The 12,185-nt window shown below is 36.2% G+C and overlaps 1 protein-coding gene across 1 annotated transcript; it reads left to right on the plus strand.

The window, feature by feature from the left end:
- The first annotated feature begins 9,626 nt into the window (after positions 1-9,626).
- Positions 9,627-10,403, plus strand: LOC140811265 (uncharacterized). Its single transcript, XM_073169132.1, has one exon. The coding sequence runs from the start codon at positions 9,627-9,629 to the stop codon at positions 10,401-10,403; it is 777 nt and encodes a 258-aa protein (XP_073025233.1).
- The last annotated feature ends 1,782 nt before the right edge of the window (positions 10,404-12,185 follow it).

Here is a 12,185-nt window from a genome sequence, read left to right on the forward strand (position 1 = left end):
TGAGGGACAATTTGACCATAGAAAATTAGATGAGTAACAGTGTTGTGTTTGTTCTAATTTATTCTGTATAGTCTAAAAATCTCTGCCTCACATTTCGAATTTGATTTGGTTCTGTTATGATAAGTCAACGTAATAATTTTGAAAAAAAAAACTTTTAAAAGATACTTTTAAAATTATCTCTATATATATTTGTGAAAATCGATCAGCCCCCACTTGCTGAGTGTTTTCCCAAAACACTCACCTCTTACATCTTTAACCAAATAAGAATGAGGAGCAAATGAACGAAGAGGGACATAAGGCGTTCTGGGGATGGTTATCGTATGGAAAGAACAAGGATCGAGATTTTTAAGTTTTCTTTTAACTCACTTCCACAAAACTGTTGATGTAATTTTATTATGTTGTCATTGTAAAGACAATATTTATTTATGAAAAATACTGGTTGTTTGATACGAGATTTATTGTTTTCAATGTAATTGTTAAACAATGTCGGATATCATCGATGCTTCGGTCTCGGGGCGTGACACATTCAATATTACCGTTGGAAGCAAATCATATAAATATCCAAGGAGTTCAGCTGAGGAAATGACTTCGCGCACATTCATTCCGAGAGAATTTTGAGTTAAAGCTTTCAAAGATCAGTTACGAAAAATCTCACACTTATCAAATACATTCATAGCTTTCAGGCTATCTTTCGAGCAAAAGTACTAGCACATCTCTTTATTGCATTCAAACTTTTGAGATCAGTTGTGCTAAGAAAAGAATATCAGTAATTTATTGATAAATTTGCAAAGATACTAAGAGTTTCAGTTTGGCAGTTTTTAAGTCCAAATTAAAGTAAGTTATTACAGTTTCTGTAATTAATCAAAGTCTTTAAGTAAAATCATATCCTTGTGATATAAGGGATGACGTAAGAGTATTTGAAGTCTCCGAACATCCGTAAAATATCCATGTTCTTTGTTTTAATTATTTTGAGTATTCAAGCTGTCAGTCAGTTTATTTCCGCACTACACTAGTTAGCTGATTGACATCAACAACAAAATTTTTGAATTCAAGTTATCAATAAATTAATTCATCACATCAAAAAAGATTTGAAAAAGTTAAAGTGTTTATTCAACCCCCCATTCTAATCACTTTCACTCGTATATTCGATTCTAACAATATCCTTTATCTATCAATTTTTTTTTGAAGATAATTATCTTCCTATCCATCCCAAGTTTTCTTTTGTAAATCCATTTGCTTCCTATGAGAACAATTCCTCATGTGGATCTACGAAGGACCATACTTAGTTCGAATACATTTAGTCCATCTCGGACTGCTTGACTTCAAGTCATTTAGATTAATCGACATCAAACAATGCTTTTTTGAATTTTCTTGTATCAAATCCAAGAATGAGCTCATCTTGGCCTTTTTAAGAAGCAGATTCATCTTCTTAAATGATCTTGAGACCCTTTTGGATCTCCTAAGAGCTTATGTTTCTTCAACTAGCTGTTGGGGTGTGGGTTTTACTAATTCCGAAGTGGGTGTTTCTCGCATCTCATCAAGTTCTATGATCCCACATTTTCTATCTAATAGAAACTTTTTCTCCAAGAAGGTGAAATTCTTTGTAACCAATACATTTGTTTCATTAGGATTATAGAAATAATATCCAATAAAATTCTTCGGATATCGCTTAAAGTACTACAAATTGGCTCTACTATCTAATTTTTATCTTCTTGCATTCTTCACATAAGTAGGACATCCCTCATATTTTTAGAAATAATATTTTAGAGGATTTTTTAATTGTGTCTCTACTTCAGCTCAGAATTCTTTGAACTTTTCAAAAGTTTCGGACTTGTATTTCATTAAATGCACATACCCATACATGGAGAAGTCATCAATAAATGTAATGGAGTAAGATCGCTCATATTTATTGCTAACACTTAGTGGGTCACATACATCTGTATAGATCAAATCCACTAGATCACAGAGAATGTGGATTTGGTCATCTTTCATTTCAGAAATGACTCACATGTTTTAAGCGAGTTTACATCTGACGAGTCAAACGTTCTCTCTCCCACTAACTTGTGCATGATTCAGATTATCTTGTTTTCTTTGTTTGTTGTTGAAATTGTTGGACATCCACTTATCATTGCCAAAACATTTTTGGCCCATATATTTTCTTATATCCATAATTCTTGTAGTGAAACATACATGTCCTGACTTATCAGACTTTGTGAGCCCTTTAAATATCTTTTGTAGCTTGCCTCTTGATGGATCGGTTCAGGCACATTTGAAAGTGCTTTAAACACAATATTTTCAATGATCTGCAAGAGCTCATTTTCTAAGAATGTAAACACCGATGAATTAGATCGAGTTTGATTTTAAACCAAGTGAAAAATACTCGAAATAATCCTTCGTTAAGAAAGCTAATCAGTTTAAAGCTTTTAACTTGTGTAAACTGATTAACTAGTATAAGGGGGATCAGTTCTTGCATATATCAGTTCAGTTATGGTGAGAACTGAACTGATAACAGCTAGAATTGATCAAATCAATTGGAAAACATATGTTAAACAGTTAAGTACACAATATATGTTTATGGATGTTCGGAGACTTCAACTGCTCCTACGTCGCTCTTTCTACCACCTCAGGTAGGTTCTTCTAGAAGACTTTGATTTATACAATACCTTGTACAAACCCACTCAGCTTAGGACTTACCCTTCTATCTAACTGAACTCCTAGTCTAGACTGAAAACAACATTTTCCGGCCAATACTTGTTTAACGTCTATATGTTAAAGACTGCATACACAAGTTTAACGTACTTGTGCAAGACTCGCTCAACTATACAATAAGCTCAAATCTATGTATGTGTGAGTGATTATATGTGTGCGTGTGTGAGAAATAAACTATGAATACAACACGAAGGTGTTCTCACACATTGAGGGAAAGTGCTTCTAAACTAAGCTGATAACACTTTGAAGTGCTCTCTCAAATTTGGGCTGATTTCTTCTTCTAAGCTGATGTACATTATGCGTGCCCTTCTTCTTTTGATCTTCACCTACTTGTGTATTTTTCCACATACATGTTTATTGATGATCTGGTTTGGTATTTATAGAGGCAATGTGAACGTACACCAAGACTCATCAAATATGAATGTTGCAATTTGAATTTGTTCTTAAAAATGTGTCTGTACTTTCTGACAGCCATTCTGAACGCTTTGGCTTTAAGCACTGCTGCGACGTCTATTATTATCCTTTTATTCGACAAAAGTTTTTCCTCAGTGCGCACAGCTGGATTCCATTGAATAAGCTTGTCGTGTTATCCAAGCTGATTGATTCCTAACTGATGTTTTGAACTGGTCAGTTGAACTGATCTTGAACTGGTGTGGTGAAATCAGTTGGCTCGTCAGGTGAATTGATTTCACTGATTTAGTTGAACTGGTCAGCTGAGCTCTTAATCAGCTGGTCGGGCTTCTGAAGGTATTCTGCTGAACTACCTATCAGTTGGTCAATTGGTTGAATTGGTCTTTGATATATTAGTTGAACCGATTCAGTTTCGGCGATTAGTTGACGCTTTCAGTTTGCATCTCGATAGCTTCAGTTTTGGCTTGATAATTGATCAGTTTGAATCTTGATCAATTCCAGTTTCTATGGACTTAGGTAAATTCAATTGCAGCAAAATAACAAGTTTTGTTAACATCAAAATCAAGATTGAGGGATAGAATGTTTATTTCACTTACCTTGTGGGCCATTTTTCGTTCTTGACAAGAAACCCACTAAGAAAACAACATTTTCCCTCTTTATGGTAACCTCGCAAGTCTTAAGCATATTGATTAGTTCTTCAAGGTTATCATCTATGTTATTCATTTTGAACCCGTAAAATGAGTAAGATATTGAAAACAAGATGATGTCATCATGTAAATCGTTTAGAATCATCAATTCCAAGTCCATCACGTAGAAGAGTCCTAGTTCGGTAGTCTCCTAAGTCACGGTCGCGGCTCATGCATGAAGTTGTGGCGTTGGCTAGGGTCTGGTTAGATGGGTCAAGAGGGTTCAGTAGGGTACCTAGGTGGTCTGGTCAGGTGTTTCCTCGAGGGAGATTACACGGTTAGAACTTGGGTAAGGTAGAAAAAAATGGTTGAGCCATGGTCCACGGAGGTCGATTCACTGATTCATGAGGGTGGTTTAGGTAATAAAAGTCTATGTTTAAAATTTGGGAAGAAAATATTAAAGTTTGAATTAATTCGAGAATTAAACGCTTCATGAATTAGTAAATAGGAAACTAAATCGAAAAATCTTGATTTTACGTTAAATAAAAATATTAAAAATTAAATTTAAGCTCAAATAATTATTTGGGATGGTCTAGAGTCAATGAAATTAAGAAAAAGTTAAAATCAAAAAATTTTACGTCCAAGGGCAAAACAATCATTTTATACCTGAGTATTACGAAAAGTTTTGGCAGTATCCCGAAGGGTCATAACGCATGTTAAATGATATATTATGATGATTTTGATGCAAATATGAGATTTTATGATTTATGGTGAAGTTGTACAATTTTTACTGTAAAAATTCTATTTTTGGAAAATCATGATATTTTATGATTTAAAAAAGAAAAATGAAAAATATTTTGAAGGATGTGAATTGATGTGACAAAGAGGATATGATACATGATTTTTGGGAATATCGGGAGGGAATAGGCCCTAGAGGGAGCCCGACGATTGTATTTCCATTTTACGTCGATGTCTATTGCCATTCCCCATGCGAAATGGTGAGATGAGATTGATCAGTCGACCAAAGAATAAAAGACTAGTTACTTTCAAGGATCAAACTTTACCCAAACTGATAAATGATTGAAAGCTTTCATGATTTGACGACTTACGGTTTATTTATGCTTACAAGCTTATTTTAAGTAAAAATATGATTTTAATGCATGTGCTTGTATATGAATTATTTGTTACTCATGTTGAGGACGTGTTGAGTCATTAGACTTACTAGGTTTTAATGTTGCAGGTGATGATGTTATTGAGGGAGGCACTGACACTTGAGTGGATCGAGTCCGACATTACATTCCCGTGAGACATTTATTTTTCACACTAGCTTGATAGTCAAAGTTTTAAAAGATTTCGTGAATGATTTTATTAAAGATTTTTATGCTTATTTTGAAGTTTGGTTGTTCATGTTAAGGGGTGAAATCGAATTTTATTAATTGACGATTTAGAGAATTTTGTGCACTTGAAATTTTGAAGGTTAAACTATTTTGATTTATGGAAAGGTTAAGTTATTTTTATTATTAATTTATGAAATATTGTTTATAAAAAAAAATTAGTAGGATTTTAAAATTAAAAAATAGAGGACGTTTCAGTTGGTATCAGAGCGAGGATCCCCAAAGAGTAGTGTACTGTCACTCCGAGAAACTCAAGAAGTCACGCCTAAAATAAGTGATTTGTTTTATATTTTATATTCTAAAATTATTTTAAATCTTTCATGATTCATGATATAGAGCGGTACATGATATTTTAAATATTAAGTGCATGTTGGTTACGTGGTTGGGACGACTTGTACAGATATGCCTCCTAGACAAGTTCTTCGTAATGGTACTGATGCTGGACGTGAGGCATGGCACAGTTACTAGGCAGCATGTTGGATATGCTGCGAGGGGACAACCAGAGGCATTCTATGAGTGTTTTAGGAGGATGAACCCCGGGGATTTTTCTGGCACTACGGATCCATTCGTTGCTAAGGGATGAATTCTGTAACGTACCGTACTTTTAAACATACTTAAAATTTGGGAAAATAAAAAATTTTCTTAAATAAGTAATTTTCATTCAAAATGCCATAAAAATAAAATGCTTGAACAAATATTTGAAATGTAAACGAACTTGCAACGAGTACTTGTTTAAAACAATATAAAGTAACTTCATTAAAAATCAGAGCAAACAATTTTATCATGCATAAAAATCTTGACACTAAAGCGGTCCTCAGGTTAGGCCTCCGCATAGTCCGAGCCAACTCCCTGATCCTCACCTGCTTCGATCAAGTCTGGTGAGTCTAAAGACTCAACATGTATAAACTGATAATAACAAATAATACATTAAAAAACCACATACATTTTAAAGTAACGCACACATACATACATAAACTTTGAACATACTAACATAAACATAGACGTGCCTTCAATGCATAAATATTTTCATAAACATGCTTGCATCATACATACTTAAACATGTATAAACATCATCATTTTGCGTACAGATATGTTTCAAAGCAAGTGACCCATAACATAATGTGTCTGATAAGACTAAACCACTAGTATTGGGCTAGCAGGGATGTCCACTGTCATATACATAGGATCCTCGATCATGCTTTACCGGGTGGATTTGTCCCTGGTCATGCTTTACCGCTTCTCAATCCTGATCATAACCTGGTCATGCTTTACCGGGGTAGAGAGGTCCCCAGACATGTTCTCCGGCTTCCAAAACCGTTCATAATTGGTCACAAGACAAATTACATACCTCAAAAACATAAAACATTTTCTTTTTGCACGTCGAACATACTTACATAGCGTTGAGGGCTTCGTTGGATCTCGCTTGGGCTACTGACGCACACACATACTAATACTTTACTCCAACAACTTAAAATTTCATAACTTAACCGTACCAATCAAACTCACCACCGAAGTAATTAAATAACTTCTGGCTTTCTAGACCACTTAGGACTTGACCACGTTTAATCAACATAATAAACCATGACCACGAACCCCGAAACAATCTTGACATGGAGTATGAACATTTCCCAAGCAATGGAAGACACAGATCTCGATTAAACCAAAGTTCAACGTTCCCTATTCAAATTTGTAACGTTTAATCTAACCCTCACTAATCTTGGACACAACGACGTATTAATACCTAAATGAAGCAATAGCACCTAAATTGAAGCTAGAAGTCCACTAAACCAACGCCTAAGCACTGAGGTGTAGCGCTGCAGCGCTTGGTCAAGCGCCTAGGCGCAATCAACCAGCGCCGCGGCTGCTACCTTGCATGAAGCTGCAGCGCTCCAAATGCATCGTTGTGGTGCTAACCCTGCGCGAACAAAACCCCAAAAATGTCATCTTCTACCCATTCGCTTCCCTATGACTTCTAATGTAACCGAACCCAGACCGACTCAAAACAAAACATCGATTAGCGTTTGACCACAACCCATGACATACCTAAGCGCAACAATGATCACCAGACGATTTACATCAAATCATGCAACCAATAAAACTCAAGAAACATGAAGAACATATTTTATAACATCACAGTTTGAGCAGTCACACGAGAATGATCATAACTCCCTCGTTTCTTGTCCGAAAATTACGAATTTACTGTCAAATCAAAAGTATCAAAAAGTACTACGTTTTACATGTTGAAAGGTTTTCCAGAAAGCCGACCTAAAATTCGAAGGATTCAAAATAACAACAGATTTGGTTTTTTAGATCTAAAAACTTGTTCAAAATCGTTTCAACCATTTTTACTCAAACTTTGCATAACATAACCGGATTTTTACACACAATAAGCATCAAAATACTTACTACGAAAAGTTCGATGCAGAAAATAAAAGAATATACATGCCTTGAAGATTATACTCACGAAACGACGAATAACAATGCGAGGGAATGCGAGAATCGATCCTGGACGACTTGTGGCATGTTTCTTGCTATAATCAAACGTGAATGTACTGAAGAAAATCGAAGGGTAAATTTTGGTTGCTGAATACTCTAAGAACCTTAGTTTCTTATCAAAATAAAGAATGCCAAGTTTGTGTGTGGAGTATAGAAACGTGTAGGGGTGTGTGTAAGTTATTGATTAGGGAGATAATTAGGGGTTAATTAATTTTAATAAAAATACTAATAACTAATTAACATGATAAATAAAATAATAATTCACCCCTAACATACTAGAACTCTTAATTTTAAATAAAATGCACAAGTGTGAAATTTTCAAGATTTAAAATCTCCAACTAATCGAATTAGTATTTTTTAAAAGTTTAAAATCCTAAAATCACCTAATAAATTAAATTAGGCTGTAAAATGCTTAAAATTTCATTAATCATTTAGAATATCAATTTCTTGACTTGAAATAAAATGTCACAATATTCATAAATTGTCTAAATAGTCATCGGTCTCTTTTCCCTATCTCGTATCGAATATTCATCTGATACATAAAACTCAAGAAAACGTTTTAACGTGCATCAAATAAACATGTAATAATTTAAAATAATGCAAATCATAAATCTAGCATCGTTAAATATCATTTTAAAAATTTAAATAAATAATTTAACGATTTAATAAATGTATGGGTTTACGTGTACTATTTTGGGCTCTACAGATTCGATCTTTGGAGCTTATTTTTTGTTACATGAATATGGTGGACACAAACCGAGTTCGTTGTACCATCTATCTGTTGAAGGGCGACGCTTCTTTATGGTGGGAGGGAGCAGAGCGAGAGGTAAACCTAGCGACGTTGACTTGGGAAGACTTCAAGAGGGTATTCTATGATAAAGATTTCACTTTTGACGTCTGTTCTAGGCTTAAGAGGGAGATCATGAGTCTCCGCTAGCGGGAATTATCAATTGCCGAGTTTGTGCAGAAGTTTGATAGGGGCTGTCATTTTGTGCCCTTGATTTCGAATGATGCGGCGGAGAAATTTTGACACTTCCTTGATGGATTGAGGCCCACGATCTATCGCAATGTGATGCTCACTGATCATGTCAATTATACTACTACTGTTGCCAAAGCTTTTCGAGCCGAGCAGTAACTGAAAGATATTGTTTGAGAGTTGCAGCTAAGAGGAATCACTACCCATCAAGCTAGTCAGCATAATAAGAAGCCTTATACGGGGCCACCGAAGCGGCCGGGACAACCGAAACCACAAGGACAACCACCTAAAGAGAATGTCCCGTAGTCTACTGAGAATCCACTGAGCAAGGAGCGTGATCGCCATCATTATGGAAAGTGCATGTGAAACACCTACAAGTACTTGAAGTGCGAAGCAATGGGGCATAAGGCTGATGATTACCCAAAGCTCAAGCAAACCATGACTGAAAGGGCTTACGTGATGCAAGCGGAGCCAGACACGATACTTATTACAAGTAAAAACTATTGATCAAGTACTTAAAACTGCCTTATCTCTCGAAATAATAAGCATGGATACTAGAATTGGATTGAGGTGCATGGAACTTGATGAAATAGAATTGCATGTTCAAATTCTGGGGGTTAAGGAATTGAATTCTTGTGAACACTAAATTATATGGATCAAATCGTAGAACACTGAAAATTAAAGGGACTACTTAGAAATTTCGAAAATCTCTAGGGGTATGGAAAAAAAACTCGAAATTTCCAAGGGCTATAATGCAAATTTTGGATTTTAAGAGGCCACTGGTAATCCTCGAACACCTAAGGAGCTAGACTGCAATTTTCGAAAAATGTTGGGGAAAGATTTAGAAAATTTCGAAATTCCTAGGACATAATTGCAAAATTCGAAAATTTAAGGGGTCACTTGGAAATTTTCGAAACTTAAAGGGCTAACTAGCAATTTATGAAAGCTCAAGGGGGTTGAAATGCTAATATGGGAAATTAGAGGGGCCTAGATGATATGAAATTCCTAATATGTATGGCTTTAATCGAGAATAATACAAATATTACCACGACGAATATTGCTAGCAGGAATAGCTACTTATGCTTTACTAGACTCTGGACTACGCACTCATTCATATCTAAATCCTTTGTGAAGAAATTGGGAATCTTACCAGTGGACATGGAGTCGGGATTCAAAGTTATAGTGCCTTCTGGCGAACATATGGTTTTTAGTAGCATTATTATGTATGTGGAAATTAAATTGCAAAAGATTATTATACGAGCGGACCTTATAGTACTACATATACCTGAGTTCGATATTATTTTAGGCATGGATTGGCTTACACTGAATGGGGCCACTATTTATTTTAGGCGGAGGTCAGTATCTATTAGACCACCAAATGGGAAAGCATTTGTCTTCAAGGCGGCGCAAAACAATCAAATGCCGCATATTATTTCATGTGTTCGTGCAAAGAAGCTCATTCAAAAGGGTTGCCAAAGTTTCCTTGTTAGTATTGTATCACCACACGACACTGACAGTGGAACTATTGAGTATGTGGAGGTAGGTAAGGATTTTCCGGATGTATTTCCCGACGATGTTTTTGGTATCCCACCCGAGCGAGAGGTGGAATTCACTATTGAGTTGATGACCGGTACAGGGCTGATCTCTAAGGCACCATATCGATTAGCACCCGATGAAATGAAGGAACTAAAAGATCAAATTCAAAAGATGCTAGACAACGGATTTATTCGCCCTAGTTTCTCTCCATGGGGAGCGCTAGTACTATTTTTGAAGAAAAAGATGGAAGCATGAGACTGTGCATCGATTACAAAGAGCTAAATAGAGTGACAGTGAAGAATAAGTATCTATTGCTCGGAATCGAGGATTTTTTTGATCAATTTCAAGGAACTTCGGTATTTTCAAAGATAGATCTTAGGTCTGGATATCACCAGTTTAGGGTTAAGGAATCGGACGTACATAAGACGGTGTTCAGGACACGTTATGGACATTATGAGTTTTTAGTGATGCCGTTTTGGCTGACTAATGCTCCAGCGATCTTCATCGATCTCATGAATCGCGTGTTTCAGCCGTATCTCGATCAGTTCATTATTGTTTTCATCAATGATATCTTGATCTATTCCAAGAGCCGTGAGGGGCATAATCAGCATTTGAGGACGACTTTGTAAGTTTAAGAGATCGGAAATTATATGCAAAGTTCAGCAAGTGCAAGTTTTGGCTAGAAAGTGTGGCATTTTTAGGCCACATCATGTCAAAGGAGAGAGTATAGGTCGACCCACCTAAGGTCGAGTCAGTTAAGCAATGGCTTGTGCCTAAAAGTGTGACGGAAATACGCATTTTCTTGTGTTTAGTTGTTCATCAACAGTTTTTCATCCATTGCAGTACCCTTGACTTCATTTATGAAAAAAATTTGAAATTCGTGTGGGGCCGTAATGTCAAAAGATTTTTGACCAGTTGAAGCAAGCACTCACTACCGCGCCAGTTTTAGCTATGCCGGCAGAGCAATGGGAATATGTGGTATTTACTAATGCTTCAAAACTTGGATTGGGCTCTGTTCTCATGCAAAATGATCGTGTTATAGCATATGCATCTTGACAATTGAAAATACATGAAAAGAATTACCCGACGCATGATCTAGAGCTTGCAGTAGTCGTATTTGAGTTGAAAATATGGAAGCTTTACTTGTATGGTGAAAAATGAAAAATCTTTACGGATCATAAAAGTCTTAAATATTTCTTCCCCCAAAAGGACTTTAATATGAAACAAAGAAGGTGGCTAGAGCTTGTTAAGACTACGATTGTGACATTAGCTACCATCCCGGCAAGGCTAATGTAGTTGCGGATGCTTTGAGTAGAAAGGGGACAGTCTTTGAACATTTATCAGTACAGAAGCCTTTACAAGTGGAAATTCAGCGCTTCGATCTGGAATTTTATACTAGGGAAGAGGCCTCTAATCTCACTACATTGACGTACATTCCACTTTAAGAGATAAAATTCGAGCCAGACAGTCGAATGGTGAGAAATTGCAGAAATGGAGACAGCGAGATGAAATGAAGGGCAGAATGTCATATTCAGTCGAGGATGGCATAGTTAAGTATCGAGGTTGACTATGGGTTTCTAGTGTTGATTCACTTAGAGTTCACATTAAGACTGAAGCTCACATTAGTCCTTATGTTGTTCATCCCGGAAATACCAAGATGTACAAGGACTTGCAACTTTTATATTTGTGGCCGGGAATGAAACGAGACATTATACGCTTTGTATCTGAATGATTGACATGTCAAGAAGTGAAGGCAGAGCACCAAAGACCAACGGGAATGCTTCGACCACTCCCCATTCTCGAGTGGAAGTGGGAGAATATTACTATGGATTTCGTGGTAGGATTGCCAAAGACAGTGAAAGGACTTAATGTCATTTGGGTGATAGTGGACCGTCTTACTAAATCAGGACACTTCCTGCCAGTGAAGATGACTTTTTATGTGACGCAGTATCCGGAGCTATACATTCGAGATATAGTTAGACTGCATGGGATTCCAGTGTCTGTAGTGTAGGACAGATACACACGTTTCACCTCATC

This window comes from Primulina eburnea, chromosome 14 (genome assembly GCF_022965805.1).
Source record: "Primulina eburnea isolate SZY01 chromosome 14, ASM2296580v1, whole genome shotgun sequence".
Lineage (NCBI taxonomy): Eukaryota > Viridiplantae > Streptophyta > Magnoliopsida > Lamiales > Gesneriaceae > Primulina > Primulina eburnea.

Bases quoted from the DNA above. Each gene is read 5' to 3' on its own strand.
- LOC140811265 (XM_073169132.1), top strand. From the start codon at position 9,627: ATGGCTTTAATCGAGAATAATACAAATATTACCACGACGAATATTGCT.